Source organism: Thunnus thynnus, chromosome 4 (assembly GCF_963924715.1).
Source record: "Thunnus thynnus chromosome 4, fThuThy2.1, whole genome shotgun sequence".
NCBI lineage: Eukaryota > Metazoa > Chordata > Actinopteri > Scombriformes > Scombridae > Thunnus > Thunnus thynnus.
The window spans coordinates 34,160,781-34,177,511 of record NC_089520.1 but is presented as its reverse complement, the minus strand read 5'-3'; the positions used below and the strand labels follow the sequence as shown (position 1 = coordinate 34,177,511).

General features: G+C 41.7%; 1 protein-coding gene across 2 annotated transcripts in view; it reads left to right on the top strand.

Moving 5' to 3' along the window:
- The window catches only part of LOC137182141 (copine-9-like), a 173,469-nt gene extending 156,772 nt beyond the window's left edge, over nucleotides 1-16,697 (top strand). For both annotated transcript variants that reach the window (XM_067588442.1, XM_067588441.1), the window contains 2 exons: nucleotides 11,296-11,369; nucleotides 13,802-16,697. In XM_067588442.1, the coding sequence (XP_067444543.1) occupies nucleotides 11,296-11,369; nucleotides 13,802-14,029 (302 nt within the window). In that variant the 3' untranslated portion in view covers nucleotides 14,030-16,697. The remainder of the gene's footprint in view (nucleotides 1-11,295; nucleotides 11,370-13,801) is intronic.
- Nucleotides 16,698-16,731: the final 34 nt, after the last annotated feature.

Below are 16,731 nucleotides of genomic sequence, written 5' to 3'. Positions count from 1 at the left end.
GATTGACAGTAGCTGGAGGGGTGTGTTGTTGTGTGTTTGATTGACAGTAGCTGGAGGGGCGTGTCAGTGTGTATGTTTGATTTACAGTAGCTGGAGGGGCGTGTCAGTGTGTATGTTTGATTGACAGTAGCTGGAGGGGCGTGCCAGTGTGTATGTTTGATTGACAGTAGCTGGAGAGGTGTGTTGTTGTGTGTTTGATTGACAGTAGCTAGAGGGGTGTGTTGTTGTGTGTTTGATTGACAGTAGCTGGAGAGGTGTGTTGTTGTGTGTTTGATTGACAGTAGCTAGAGGGGTGTGTTGTTGTGTGTTTGATTGACAGTAGCTGGAGGGGTGTGTTGTTGTGTGTTTGATTAACAGTAGCTGGAGGGGTGTGTCAGTGTGTATGTTTGATTGACAGTAGCTGGAGAGGTGTGTCGGTGTGTGTTTGATTGACAGTAGCTGGAGGGGCGTGTAAGTGTGTATGTTTGATTGACAGTAGCTGGAGGGGCGTGTCAGTGTGTATGTTTGATTGACAGTAGCTGGAGGGGCGTGTCAGTGTGTGTGTTTGATTAACAGTAGCTGGAGGGGCGTGTTGTTGTGTGTTTGATTGACAGTAGCTGGAGAGGTGTGTTGTTGTGTATTTGATTGACAGTAGCTAGAGGGGTGTGTTGTTGTGTGTTTGATTGACAGTAGCTGGAGGGGTGTGTTGTTGTGTGTTTGATTAACAGTAGCTGGAGGGGTGTGTCAGTGTGTATGTTTAATTGACAGTAGCTGAAGAGGTGTGTCGGTGTGTGTTTGATTGACAGTAGCTGGAGGGGCGTGTCAGTGTGTATGTTTGATTGACAGTAGCTGGAGGGGCGTGTCAGTGTGTATGTTTGATTGACAGTAGCTGGAGGGGCGTGTCAGTGTGTGTGTTTGATTGACAGTAGCTAGAGTTGCGTGTCGGTGTGTGTGTTTGATTGACGGTAGCTGGAGGGGCGTGTCGGTGTGTGTGTTTGATTGACAGTAGCTGGAGGGGCGTGTCAGTGTGTGTGTTTGATTGTAGGTAGCTGGAGGGGTGTGTCGGTGTGTGTTTGATTGACAGTAGCTGGAGGGGTGTGTCGGTGTGTGTTTGATTGACAGTAGCTGGAGGGGCGTGTCGGTGTGTGTGTTTGATTGACGGTAGCTGGAGGGGTGTGTCGGTGTGTGTTTGATTGACAGTAGCTGGAGGGGTGTGTCGGTGTGTGTGATTGACAGTAGCTGGAGGGGCGTGTCAGTGTGTGTGTTTGATTGACGGTAGCTGGAGGGGCGTGTTGTTGTGTGTTTGATTGACAGTAGCTGGAGGGGTGTGTTGTTGTGTGTTTGATTGACAGTAGCTGGAGAGGTGTGTCGGTAGGTATTTGATTGACATTAGCTGGAGGGGCGTGTCAGTGTGTATGTTTGATTGACAGTAGCTGGAGGGGTGTGTTGTTGTGTGTTTGATTGACAGTAGCTGGAGGGGCGTGTCAGTGTGTATGTTTGATTGACGGTAGCTGGAGGGGCGTGTCAGTGTGTATGTTTGATTGACGGTAGCTGGAGGGGCGTGTCAGTGTGTGTTTGATTGTTGGTAGCTGGAGGGGTGTGTCAGTGTGTGTGTTTGATTGACAGTAGCTGGAGAGGTGTGTCAGTGTGTGTTTGATTGATGGTAGCTGGAGGGGCGTGTCAGTGTGTATGTTTGATTGACAGTAGCTGGAGAGGTGTGTCAGTGTGTGTTTGATTGATGATAGCTGGAGGGGCGTGTCAGTGTGTATGTTTGATTGACAGTAGCTGGAGAGGTGTGTCAGTGTGTGTTTGCTTGATGGTAGCTGGAGGGGCGTGTCAGTGTGTATGTTTGATTGACAGTAGCTGGAGGGGCGTGTCAGTGTGTATGTTTGATTGACGGTAACTGGAGGGGCATGTCGGTGTGTATGTTTGATTGACAGTAGCTGGAGGGGCGTGTCGGTGTGTGTGTTTGATTGACAGTAGCTGGAGGGGCGTGTCGGTGTGTGTGTTTGATTGACAGTAGCTGGAGGGGGCGTGTCGGTGTGTGTTTGATTGACAGTAGCTGGAGGGGCGTGTTGTTGTGTGTTTGATTGACAGTAGCTGGAGTTGCGTGTCGGTGTGTGTGTTTGATTGACGGTAGCTGGAGGGGCGTGTTGTTGTGTGTTTGATTGACAGTAGCTGGAGGGGTGTGTTGTTGTGTGTTTGATTGACAGTAGCTGGAGGGGCGTGTCAGTGTGTATGTTTGATTGACAGTAGCTGGAGGGGCGTGTCAGTGTGTATGTTTGATTGACAGTAGCTGGAGAGGTGTGTTGTTGTGTGTTTGATTGACAGTAGCTAGAGGGGTGTGTTGTTGTGTGTTTGATTGACAGTAGCTAGAGGGGTGTGTTGTTGTGTGTTTGATTGACAGTAGCTGGAGGGGTGTGTTGTTGTGTGTTTGATTAACAGTAGCTGGAGGGGTGTGTCAGTGTGTATGTTTGATTGACAGTAGCTGGAGAGGTGTGTCGGTGTGTGTTTGATTGACAGTAGCTTGAGGGGCGTGTCAGTGTGTATGTTTAATTGACAGTAGCTGAAGAGGTGTGTCGGTGTGTGTTTGATTGACAGTAGCTGGAGGGGCGTGTCAGTGTGTATGTTTGATTGACAGTAGCTGGAGGGGCGTGTCAGTGTGTATGTTTGATTGACAGTAGCTGGAGGGGCGTGTCAGTGTGTGTGTTTGATTAACAGTAGCTGGAGGGGCGTGTTGTTGTGTGTTTGATTGACAGTAGCTGGAGGGACGTGTCAGTGTGTGTGTTTGATTGACAGTAGCTAGAGTTGCGTGTCGGTGTGTGTGTTTGATTGACGGTAGCTGGAGGGGCGTGTCGGTGTGTGTGTTTGATTGACAGTAGCTGGAGGGGCGTGTCAGTGTGTGTGTTTGATTGTTGGTAGCTGGAGGGGTGTGTTGGTGTGTGTTTGATTGACAGTAGCTGGAGGGGTGTGTCGGTGTGTGTTTGATTGACAGTAGCTGGAGGGGCGTGTCGGTGTGTGTGTTTGATTGACGGTAGCTGGAGAGGTGTGTCAGTGTGTATGTTTGATTGACAGTAGCTGGAGGGGTGTGTCGGTGTGTGTGATTGACAGTAGCTGGAGGGGCGTGTCAGTGTGTGTGTTTGATTGACGGTAGCTGGAGGGGCGTGTTGTTGTGTGTTTGATTGACAGTAGCTGGAGGGGTGTGTTGTTGTGTGTTTGATTGACAGTAGCTGGAGAGGTGTGTCGGTGTGTATTTGATTGACAGTAGCTGGAGGGGCGTGTCAGTGTGTATGTTTGATTGACAGTAGCTGGAGGGGTGTGTTGTTGTGTGTTTGATTGACAGTAGCTGGAGGGGCGTGTCAGTGTGTATGTTTGATTTACAGTAGCTGGAGGGGTGTGTCAGTGTGTATGTTTGATTGACGGTAGCTGGAGGGGCGTGTCAGTGTGTATGTTTGATTGACGGTAGCTGGAGGGGCGTGTCAGTGTGTGTTTGATTGTTGGTAGCTGGAGGGGTGTGTCAGTGTGTGTGTTTGATTGACAGTAGCTGGAGAGGTGTGTCAGTGTGTGTTTGATTGATGGTAGCTGGAGGGGCGTGTCAGTGTGTATGTTTGATTGACAGTAGCTGGAGAGGTGTGTCAGTGTGTGTTTGATTGATGGTAGCTGGAGGGGCGTGTCAGTGTGTATGTTTGATTGACAGTAGCTGGAGAGGTGTGTCAGTGTGTGTTTGCTTGATGGTAGCTGGAGGGGCGTGTCAGTGTGTATGTTTGATTGACAGTAGCTGGAGGGGCGTGTCAGTGTGTATGTTTGATTGACGGTAACTGGAGGGGCATGTCGGTGTGTATGTTTGATTGACAGTAACTGGAGGGGTGTGTCAGTGTGTATGTTTGATTGACGGTAACTGGAGGGGCGTGTCAGTGTGTATGTTTGATTGACAGTAGCTGGAGAGGTGTGTCAGTGTGTTTGTTTGATTGACGGTAGCTGGAGGGGTGTGTTGGTGAATGTGTTTGATTGATGACAGATGGCAGGTGTCAGAGTGCTGGTGTTACACCATAAAGAACAATGCAAGATTTGATTTGCTGTGTCGAAATAAGGTCTCAATCCATGTAGAAGGAAAACTAACAGTGGACTGTCAAATTAATGCAAAAAACAAAAAATATCAAATATGAATTTCTCCCTTTTGGTTTCTGATTTTTTCTCTAGGAGAATACAGGACAAGTGGTTTACAGATCTGATACGTATGCTGTAGCAGGAAAAAACAAACAAACATGCTAATTAATTTAAGTTGGACTTTAAAGAGAACTCATGATACATTTTGTAATTTTATAAGGAATTTTTCCTTGTACAAGCAATATTTTAATAACTAATAGCTTAATAACAGTTGATTGAAGTGTTTAATGGTGAGAACATTGACATTTGAATGGAGTTTGTGCTGCATAAAGATGCTGAGTTATAAATACAATGGAACTGAATGGACGTCCATAGACTTGTATTATGTAACTTGTAATAACTTAATGAAGGATTATTACCACCATTTCAGGTGCGTTAAGTTTTGGTTGTTACCTACAAATAATGATAATCTCTGCAATTACTTTAGTCACTACAGTGTTATCATAAGCAATAGAAATTATGATAAAATTATGAAAATAAGACCAAAGTTGTTTTAAAGCAGAATTATCCTTTAATGTTACCTTTTCTCTTTTGGAATTACAACACAGCAAAGGTGATTTTAGTCTTAATGGACAACATCTGCTTTACTTACTTGGGAATCCTATACAAGCAAGTAAAATGAAAATGCGTGCACATACTGTGTCTATCTGATACTCAAACCTATTTACTAAATCAGTTTCCATGGTGACATGAAAGGCATTGCTTTTTAAAGAGAAAGTCTGGCTTGCTCCTTTTTGGCTTTATATAGAACAAATATTTTAACATGCCCTCTTTCACAGTAATCAGAAGTACTGTTTGTCGTTAAAAGCGAAAAATCACATTTGCAAAGGATGCGCTGCTCCAGAAAGAGACTTTCAGATTTCCTGCGCTGAACAGTGTCTGTGGCAGAGAAATAACCTGATGTGAAAAGAATATTGATTCCCACATGATGGTGTTTAATGATTCCCATGACATTTAAACTTTCAATGAAACTGATTTATTTCACACAGCAGATTTGCAGGGTCAGGACAACCTGTTGTACAAAGTTGAGAGGTTTGTTATAAAATACTTTTAGATGTGTCTGAATTGTGCAGACAGACAAAATGCCTGTTTTCCATCCTCATTTTGATGATAATTTGCCAAACTGTGTTCATTTGTGGCTTCAGCTGTGGCTTTATGGATGTTTTTGTATTTCCCCAAAGCTCCAGACAGTATCTTCTGTGTTTTCCGACCTTTACACCCAACTGCCAACATGTAGAGAACAGAGAACATTGCTGCAAGAAGAATGTGTAATTAACCACCAGACAACTTTTGAATGGATTTCTAGGAAGTTTATATGATCTCTTTAGGATGAAGCCTACTGACTTTGTACCATGAGTTTGATGTTTAGCTTTGAAATATCTACTGTATGGACTTCCATGAAAATTAGTGGTGCTTAGAGAATAAATCCTAGTGACTGGTGATTCCCTGACTTCTTCACACAGCTGAATATGTGTACCTGACCTCTAATGGCTTTGGTGCCACCGTGAGGCTCACATTTGTGGGTTTCATCTCCACAACTGTTGGGTGGATTACCATGGAATTTGGTGCAGACATTTATGTTCTCATGGCAAGGCAAGTTTATTTGCATAGCACATTTCAACAACAAGGCAATTCAAAGTGCTTTACATAAAACATTTTATTTTATTCTGCTATTTTATTACATTCCTGATGCTGTAATCAATGTTCTACCCTGAATTAAATTCATACAACTCAATCCTCTTTTGCACCTATTTACAGGTGCAATATGTAGGATTTAGCTACCTGCCCCAAACATTTATTTTACTGTATTCATCCATTTCTTGCTACTGAATCCAACCCCAATAAGGAGGCTAAAAGAAGATTGTTTCATAGGAACTGATGTCTGGATCTGGATCTCTGATCTCTGGATCCTCCTAGTAGGGCAGTTTGATCTGTGCATGCTGAGACAAGTTTTTCTCCTACAGTGAGCAGCTAAATGAAAAGAGAGACTCTTCATCGTGTGCTAAGTGCTGGAATGCATAGGTGTCTTTCTGGAAGCTAATTAGCAAAATGATTTGAATTAAATTACAGATGAAGAGTGGTAAAGCAGGAAATGATTCTAGCTGAATGAATGGAGAGGCCTCGCTGGGACCTATTATTCAGTGCGCAGAGCTGAGGCTGGGGGTCAGGGGTGAATGCTTGTGTTTGACAGAGAAGAAGAAATTAGAGAGCTGACGATGGAGCTGAAAGAGGATGACGGGGAGAGGCAGAGAATGGAGAGTAGAGAGTTAGAGAACAAGATGGTACATGTGTGGTGAACTTATTTATAGATTCATCCACCTCAGTAACCAAATGATCCACTGAATTCTGTGTAGAAAGAAGTTCACTTGAATCAAAAGGGAAATAAAAGTGACAAGCTTCACTGCTGTGTTTGTTGAATCATCTTTGATGTTCCTTTTACCCGCCTTCCATCAGTGCCAGTCTGGGCTCAACAAAACATTTTGCAGATTCTGTCATTCAAGTCCATATTTGATACAGAACTTGTTGATGTGTGCCTGATTTACCCTCTGTGATGCTTGAAAAGCTTCAAAAGCAGACACATTGCATACAGAAGAGGATAAATCAAGCGTTCCTCTTGTGATTTGAAATGTATTCAGTCACTGTTACGCCCAGGTCTGCTTCCTGGTTGAGTAGACCTCCTCACATCAGTCACCCCCAGTCAGAGCCAAGCCCCTCAGTGAGCGCCATGTGGGGATCAGCCTTTTGAAATCAAAATTTATTATAACCCATTCTGTTTTACTTGTTTCATCCCCCGTCGCATCTTCTATTTTCTCTGCTCCCTCAAGCCCACGCTGTTAAAAATACATTTCACATATATTTTAGGATAATGTGCAAAAATGGTAGAAAATGTGTTTGAGTATGTGTAGCTTTCATTCAGAAAATGTTGAAAGATAACAGAAGATGAGATTAACTTTTGTTGAGCCCTGTGGGGAAGGTAAGTAGTTGAACTGAGGAATATTAAACATCAGACATCAAATTACAGCACACAGATGTATTACTTAGAACTATTAAAATGAAAAGTATTAGATGTGTGAATAACATCAAGACACTTCGTCTGACAGCATGTATCTGCAGACACAAGTTAATATCAATGTATCAATATGAAATGTAGCACTAAACATATTCTAATGTTTACAGTATGTCACATGTTTATTCTGTGGGATTTAGCAGTGCTATGATCTATTCAAGCTTATTTAAATTACCAATGAGGTATTTTTTTCTTAATCAGGTAATATGTTATTGAAATAAATAAATTACATCACTGGATACAGCTGGTAATATTATATAGCAGCAAATGTGGACTATCTGCTACTGTAAATAGTCATTTGCTAAAAACTACAGTGCTCAGCTGTTTTAGGAAATTACCAAGCCTTTTTCAAAGCTGGATGTGTATATTTGTGACCTGTTTTTAAAGATTAATTTCTTCAATAGGAATGAATGCGCTTGGGCCTGAGCGCTATAGCTATATATGTAAACAGACCATCTCAGACTGGAAGCCTTTGCAGGTGTCTACACAAGTTACATTACATCTGGATCTGTGAGATCTAGATCCAGATGTATCTGCAGCCTATATAGCATATCCAAATGGGACGGCCTTAACTCCAAATGGGCAGTGATTGGTTGTGCTCTGTCTGTAGCTTGTACAGACGCTCCCTCTGCCTTTGTGCTCATGCATGTGGACCCCCCTCTGTCAGGGACTTGTTACAGTGTACTTCACCTTTGTGTAATCTTCTACCTTAATACTGTCCCACTTAGAGGTCTGCACCTACTACTTATTGAATTTATAATTATATTTTATCAATATATCAAATTTCACTATATGAAAAAGCACAGTAAAACATATTGTGTCTTCAGAGGGAGCTGTGTGAATTCTGATAAATGGCCTCAAGTGATGTCACTTGAGTCAGCATCAGTTGGGGCTGAAGACTACAATAATAATAATAATAATGATAATAATAATAATAATAATTATAATAATAACTTAATTTGTATAACACCTTTCATACAAAAAATGTAGCTCAAAGTGCTTTACAACAAAAGAAATTACAGGCACCAAATGCTTCACATCAAAAAAGATATGAAATGAACATAAAAACATATAAATGTACATAATATGGAAAATAAAACTCTTTCGATAATGTTAATAGCATAAGATAAATAAAGTGAAAATAGAACACACAGAATGCCTGTACCACCATACTTCAGTGGTGGTGTTATGAGACTTAATAAGTGAAAAAACACAAAGTATTTTGCCACGTGTACACAATCTGTAAATCAGCTCCTAGGTCTCTGAAGCCATAAGCATAACATAATCTTCCTTTTCCCAACGGACACAGACTCACCACCATCTTGATTAACCGAAATAAGCCTATTTCAGCTTACCCCAGAACATCTTCCCATGAGTTCAACCTCACTGTGAGTCTTATCTGTGTCGGGCGCAACCCAAAGCTACCCCGGAAAAAAGTTTGAAAAGTAAAAAAAATGTTGGGGTGTGGAGTTAGAAAGAAGTGAGGTTAGCAGACGTCTGTAGCTCCTCATCTCTGCTGGAGGCTAGCAGCTCCATGCTACATTAGCGGCTACTAGCATAACACACCCAAATATCCGGCCAAACTGTCAGTGGCTGAGTTGCATTGTTGGTAATGAAGGCACCGAGGTTTTGACATGAAGGAAGAATGTGTGGAATGAAAAAAAAATATCTGTGGTTCTGCTGCACCAATTTTGATCCTTTTTGTCCATCAGTAGTATAACAATGTTATAGGAGTGCAATGTTAACTGTCATTGGAGTGCCCGTTTAATACAAAGAGACAGTCCAGTTTTAATGTACGCCTATTACATAATGGCTACCACTCATCCCCACCATGGTCTCATTTGTTAATGCTGATGATACTAAACTATCACTATTAATCTGAGAACTATAGGCTGATAATTAAAAATCAGTCAATACAGTTCATTGTCTATATCATCTTCTCTCTTCTCATTTTATCATTAACCATCCTTAGTCACTCTATATCGTCTCCAAACCATCTGATGTAGGTTTCCATGGATGTTTGTACTGTACACTTGTGAGTGTGGGAATGGGAATCAGAGCCAGAAGTTTGAATGTTATTTCCATATCAGTGCCTCTGAGAGTGAGTGTGTAGGCATAGTGGAGAGTTTACACACACACAAACACACACACTTGCCATGTGTTATTCAGGGCAGCAGGAGGTTTTCTATCAGGCCCTGTGTCTCAGTGGACTCCCCCCACATGTCAGGGTTTATCCATGACACCTGAATCCAGCATCACTTCATCACATTTTTTCACTTTTTTTTTTTTACCACCTTCTCCCTCCATTTTTTTTTATATTCTATATCTTTCCCCCCTCTTCTCTGTCCAGCCTCTTTTGATCTCCCTCTGTCCCCTCTTTCACCATCTCCTCTCTTACACAGGCATGTCAATTTATTCTTTCCCCCACTTCTCCTCTTTTCCCCTGCTGCTCCAAACCACCATCTGTCATCTCTGTGTGCCATGTGGAGCCTCACCAGTCTCCTATCAGCATCCCTTCCTAAGCATCCTTTCCTTTCCTTTCCTTTCCTTTCCTGTCCTGTCCTGTCCTGTCCTTTCCTGTCCTGTCATTTCTTTTCCTTTCCTTTCCTTTCCTTTCCTGTCCTGTCCTGTCCTGTCCTTTCCTTTCCTGTCCTGTCATTTCTTTTCCTTTCCTTTCCTTTCCTTTCCTGTCCTGTCCTGCCCTGTCCTGTCCTTTCCTGTCCTGTCATTTCTTTTCCTTTCCTTTCCTTTCCTTTCCTTTCCTGTCCTGTCCTGTCCTGTCCTTTCCTGTCATTTCTTTTCCTTTCCTTTCCTTTCCTTTCCTTTCCTTTCTTTTCCTTTCCTTTCCTGTCCTGTCCTGTCCTGTCCTGTCCTGTCATTTCTTTTCCTTTCCTTTCCTGTCCTGTCCTGTCCTGTCCTGTCCTGTCCTGTCCTGCCCTGTCCTGTCCTTTCCTTTCCTTTCCTTTCCTTTCCTGTCCTGTCCTGTCCTGTCCTGTCCTGTCCTGTCCTGTCCTGTCCTGCCCTGTCCTGTCCTGTCCTGTCCTTCCCTTCCCTTCCCTTCCCTTCCCTTCCCTTCCCTTCCCTTCCCTTCCCTTCCTTTTCCTTTTCCTTTTCCTTTTCCTTTCCTTTCTTTTCCTTACCTTTCCTTTCAAATATGAACATGGTCCTTCTTGGGAAGGCCACAGATTGTCCTGTCCTGTACTGATTTGCTTTGTTGACAAGACTGATGCAGAACTACGATGTTTTGCTGCTCCTGTAGGATCTTTATCTTCCCTTCCTTCCTGTGGCCTTTTTAAGCACTAATGAGACTGGTTTAGAGAATAAGTTATTGTGTCTCCCTCCACTTGGAGAGCAACAGAGAACAGCTGTGGTACTGAAGGACGACAAGCCTGTCTTTGGTCTGAACTTTTTGTTGGACTGCTGTGGGCTTGTAAGCAGCTGTACTTGTATGTTCTCCGGTCTTTTTTTGTCGATGTTGTTTTTCATGGACATTGTGTAGAGGCTTGACTATGAAGAGGAATGTCTATTATTCATGTTGATTACTTTTTTTGTTAAAAAGCTGCGTGGACATGTAGCCCATTTGACTCTTTGGTCTGACACAAATTCAGCCTTGTGCAATAATAAAAATGGAGACCTTGTAGCATCTATAAGTGAGGATGGTCATGGTGGCTGAAGTTTCCTCTGTTTTCCTGTGAGACATAATTAATTTTGTTTACACTGGAAGTGAGTCCACTTAGCCACACAGATAAAGTTTTTGTGTTGTTGATTTATAATGAATTCCACTAATGATAAATAGATGGTATAGAATATGAACCAAACTAACAGTGGACTGGTAGATGGCTAGATGATTACAATAACATACAATATAGGTCAGTATAGTCAGTTGTCTATGCACAAAAATACCATTTAAAATGTTTTTAAATGTATATTTATTTAGTATCACTTTATAGGCAGGAACATCCACTCTGTAAGTGCCCAATAAATGCTGTAATGGTGTATCTAAATTGTTCATGTAGTATTACATGTAAGATGTAAATCATGTCTCCAACCAAGACTTTAGTCCAGTTGTTTGTTGTCTGCAGCTATGGAGGAGCTGGACGGGGATGAGGTCAGAGTGTCCTCCAGGGGACGCTTTGCTGAGAGAGACATCGTCCAGGTATGTATTCTACATACACATTGCTCTTTAATTCTCATTAGTCACAGATTTGATGTTTATCAGTGTGACCATTAAAAATCTGCATGGAGTTGATTTTGTTAATGGTTATTAATACACGGTAAAATGTGCCAAAAGCTGGGTGAACATTGCTATAGACAGCCCAGTATTCATGTTAAATTAGTGTTACATTTTTTCCCCACTGGCCCACTTGGCCAGTAGATGAGATTTTTACTGGTTTACTGGTATTTTCACTGGCCCTGCGGCCAAAAAATGAAAATAACTTTTTTCCATAATTTTGGTGATGTATTCATTGTGTACATAATATGTAAAACAGTGAAGTTACCTTTAGATTTGGTTGTTTTTCTTTAGTTATGGATATGTAATGTTGATATATTACACAAATATCCACACAAATATAAAATGAGGTAGATATTGGATCAGTTAATGAATGGTGTATAAATGTAGGTTTCTCCATTCTTTATGTAAAGCCAGAGAGTATGGCGTCTATATGAAGAAGAAAAGAGAATTTATGATAATAACATTTCAGTGAGTGTGGATGACCTTCATAATAAAGAGAGATAAAGAGATAAAGTGTCAAGAAGTGAGACAATGCTGAGAGATCTGCAGGATGTTCTCCTTAAGATAGAACAGTGAGAGAAAGAACATGATGACATTTGTTTGTGTGCGTGTGTTCACTCCAAGCTCCTTCTGTCTGTTTCTGCCACCTGTCTGCTACAGACATGGAGTTGAACTGTAATGAATGAATGAAAAGGAGAAACGCAGAGGAGGAAAACGAAACACAAACTAAGAGCATCTCCACAGTAAATCATCTGTTGAGTGTTTGATGGTTATTTATTTGTTCTATTGAACATAACTGCTGTGAAACAATCAGAAAATAACATTTTATTTCTCTCATTCACTGCTTTGTTCTCTCTACCGCCACTTCCTCCACTCACTCTCTTTTAAAATGAGTCGGGAAGCCGACAGCAAAGCTTTACTTTTAACGTTATCAAATGAAGAGAAATGTCCTCCCCTCGTCCTAAACTGTATACATGATTCTGATAGGCCAATCAACTTGCCCTGCATAAACTTTTACTGGCCTCAGGCCATCAGTTATGTCAGACCCTAACCTGTGATATCATAAATTTACTGAGCCCTCTAAGAGGTGACACCCTTCTCTAACCCTGACCGAACATACATTTAAGCTGCCTTTAAATCCTACTCTCAACCAAGTAAAGAGCAGAACTGCTGTGGCTGGCCACACTGGCTTTATAGACAGTTTCATCTTAATGCCATGGCCCACTCAGTAGTCATGTCATCATCTCTACTTATCTAGCTCCAATAGCCTCACAAATCAGAAAACCTTTCCACAACATTCTCTGACCTAACGCAATTTTAAAGTGTTCTTGAATCCAATCCTCACCTAAGCAAAGAGCAGATTCTCAGCAGCATGACCCGGCTTTACATCTATATCGTTTCTGCTCAGGCTAAACTGCAGTGACTAGACCAACTAGCTTGCCAGGCAGCTTCATGTCAGTGCCATTCCCCACTCAGTTGTCCAAAGAAAAAGGAAAGGCTCTCCGCACACTGAAACGTTGTGATCTCCAAGGTCTTCGAAAGGCGAACATCCATGTGAACAAAAACCAGCTTTTTAATAACACGTACATGTAGACAATGGCTGCGTCGCCAGCGTCATTGTTCACACATTTGCTTGCATACTTTGTGCATACCAGGAGGATTACAAAGTATGTCCACTAGGGGGCAGGTTAGAAGTTAATCATCTCTGGCTGACATTGGAGTATCCTCCTTGAGAAGTTCTGCTTTTGTGCAACATAATCAGAAACAAAATATTCAGAGGTTATGATATTGTTGACATTGAGATCAGGACAGAAAAAGCAGCAGGGGAAACATACAACATAGGCATGAAATCAACATTTTGGCAGGTATGACTGTGGAGTCATCATATAAATGTGGGTAGTTGTGGACAAGCTCCATGAGTTTCTCTTCAAATCTTTCATTGTTGTGTTGATCCAAGTCTGCCACTGATCTTACTTTATGATACTGTCCACACCAGTCATACGCTGAATTGTATCTTGCAGATGCAAAGCATTAATTTCTGATGATGTGCAAAACTAACACTCATAGGAACACAGGGTTTGTGAGGTACCCATGATGCACAGGTGGAAGCTTAGATAAGAGCAAGCATATCAGTGGCCTTAAGCACATTCTGTAGATCGCCATACCGTGATCTATACACATGCAGCGATGTAGATTCTGCAAGTGTAAAAGCTGAACTGAACTCATTTCCAATTAAGCCATTGCTGCTATTATTTACTGCATATCAACAACTAAACCTGTTTCATAAATGCCAAATTTATGCAAATCTCTACGTTCTCATCATAATCCAGTTTTCTTTGTACCTTCCCCTCCAGTTTGTTCCTTTCCGGGACTACATAGACCGATCAGGGAATCAGGTATTGAGCATGGCGCGGCTGGCCAAGGACGTCCTGGCGGAGATCCCCGACCAGCTTCTGTCCTTTATGAAGAGCCGAGGGATCGAACCTCGGCCCCCCCTGCCCGCCACCTCCAACTCCCCTTTAATGGGCACCACCAACACAACCACTACTGCTGCCCTTAAGGAACGCAACGTGCATGCCTGAAATGAGGGCAGCGACTGGTGCAGTACGGCAGTCGCATATTTGAGCAAAGGAAGATGCGTGTTTGTGTCTGTGTGTGTACGTGTGTGTGTGTGTGTTGCATGGTTTCAGGGTTGATTGACAGGAACCGAGTCAGGATTTTGAAAACTTAAAGATTGTTTCCACAGTAAACTAAAAGGGACACCAGAAGAAAATACATTCCTTTAAAAGTGTTAATGGTGAGGATTCCTCCAACAGACTGGAAGTGTAGAAAAATACACTTTGGATCCTTTTAATGTTTCTGGCTCTGACTTTTGTCAGCAATTATCACTACGCACCCTCTGCAGGTATAACACACTACTCTGAAATGACACACAAACTGAATTTAAATCGAAGGCTTCATATGTGGTTTACCACTTTTTCTTCAGTCATTAATTCTAACATTTCGAATGACTAACTAAAGCCACTAAGGACTTTTTTTGCCACAGCTTCTCATGCAGAAGTCGAGTCTGTTGCTCCCTCCATCCCATTTCAGTTTCTGTGACACTGTTCCTGCTGTTGATAAAGAGTGTCTGCTGAAATAGAGTAATATATCCTGAAGTAGCTGGGCAATTTGATTTCTATCAGTTTAAAGAAGGACGGCACTGAGGCTGATGTCCTTTCCTTGTTTGTTTATTCTCAGGGTATTTTAAAGGTTCGACAGTAACGCAGGGATCTGAAAATAGAGAAGCAGAAATGAAATCCTGTCCAGGGCGTGGCATCTGACTGACAAGGGACACCAGTCCTTTTTTTATTGCTTCATGAAAATGTATGCTGTATATTACTGTGTGCTGAACATGAAATTCAAATATGTTTTCTCATAAAGGCTGGTGAACACTCTACATTTCAAGGTCAACATTCAGAGACGGAGTGCCTGCGAGTCTTTACTAATCCCACTTGGACATGAAGGGAGGCGCTTGCAAGCACCCCCCGAAAACAGGAAATGCAAGGCTCTGAAATTTGGGTCGGGATGGAGAACATATTGAAATATCCTCCACTCCAGCGCCTTCACTTCCTACAGACACTGTACAATTTAACAATATCAGGAGGTACATATTATTTCAGTCCCAGTTGCAAAGCTGAACATAACAATGTCTGTGTGCTCTGCTGTCCCCCTCTTCCTCTAAATTGTAACTCTCTGTGCTGGGGCTATCATTTGGAATGAATCATTCATGAGGTGGGTGCCTCTCGTTCTCGAGCTGTCTGAAGCATGTACCTGTTTAAAATGAATAGAGCTGGTCACTGTGCAGGCCAGAATAGTTCATATGTAGCAGAGAATGTGTGAAAGCGTAAGGGTCACTTTAACTTTTCTTCATTTTTTTACTGGAAAAGACACAGAGAAAGAGAGAGTAAAGTTTTGGTATGTTGTTCTCTGTCAAAGTCTCTCAGGCTGTTGTCAGGGAGTTGTAATGTGCTGATTTCTTTTTGAAATGTATGCACAGTTTTCCCTCATCAGTTCTGGAGTTTGATATATAGCTGCATATTTCCTGTGGTTATCAGCCAGGACTCATCAGATACAGTGTAAAGAGGCTGATTTGCAATGATTTTTTTCCCCCCCGGACATATCCTTTTTCCCCCCGATCTCATTTGTTTTGACTCTGTTGTGTTCACGAGTGATTCACGCAAAAGTGAGTTTGTGCTTGACTAGGAACCTGTTGTGCTCTCTTTCTCTCACGTACAATCCTAACATATACTGTGCAATTTGGTTCAAACTTTGCATCTCTGACCTCTGACACTTGTTTTATGTTTAGAAAACAACGGTTTCTAAAGGGGAGTGCTTCAGCCTGACAGCAACACAAATTCAATCCAGTTTCATAAAGTTGGAAAGGTTTCAAAAACCAATAATTATAATAATCATAATGAATGGATTCATCAGGATTTGTCTGGATTATTAAACATGTGTCATATTGTATCAGAAAGGAAATGGATATGTGGCCTTATTTCTGTCATAATCCTATAAGTATGTTCAAGGGAGGACTGTTTTTATATGACAACACAAGATATCCGTGTTATTTTGCATGCTAATTTGGCTGATATGCTGCCAATGATTGTACTTGTTCAGAAAAGTTATCTGTATCTTTATTCATATCTGAAAATGACTTCAATCAACATTCCTACGTGTTAACTTGTGTACTGTGCAGCAGTGTTCTTTCTACTTCTACTGTTATTGTGTACAGTATACTTGAAGGAACTGCCAATATAATGATCCAAAACATATAGGAGATACATAAATAGTAGGGTAGATTTGTATCACAGTGTTTAAAAACATGCATGCATGTGCGTGTTATGATTAACAAGTACACCAACCCAAAGTCACATAACTTATTGGATATTTTTGTATGAAGCATGTTGAGCTTTCTATACAGTGTGTACAGTATTAGATAACTACACTGACAAACAACATACTGCTCAGTATTTCTCCCCAGTCTAGTGTGTTCCTTACAGACTACATGTAGGTAAAATGTAAATACATCTAAAGTGATGTACAGAATATTTTGTGACCAGTCTTCCTTCCATTTTGTTCCTCTCTGATACTCTGAATGTGTCTCTGTTATTTTTGTCTCCATTTGTGTTGTTCAGAATTTATTTTGGAGTTTGTCAATGTTTTCTAGCTTTTGCTTAGGAACAAAATAAAGATATTATTGAAGGCTCATCATTAGTCTGTACCTAGCTGGTTAGTCGGTTAC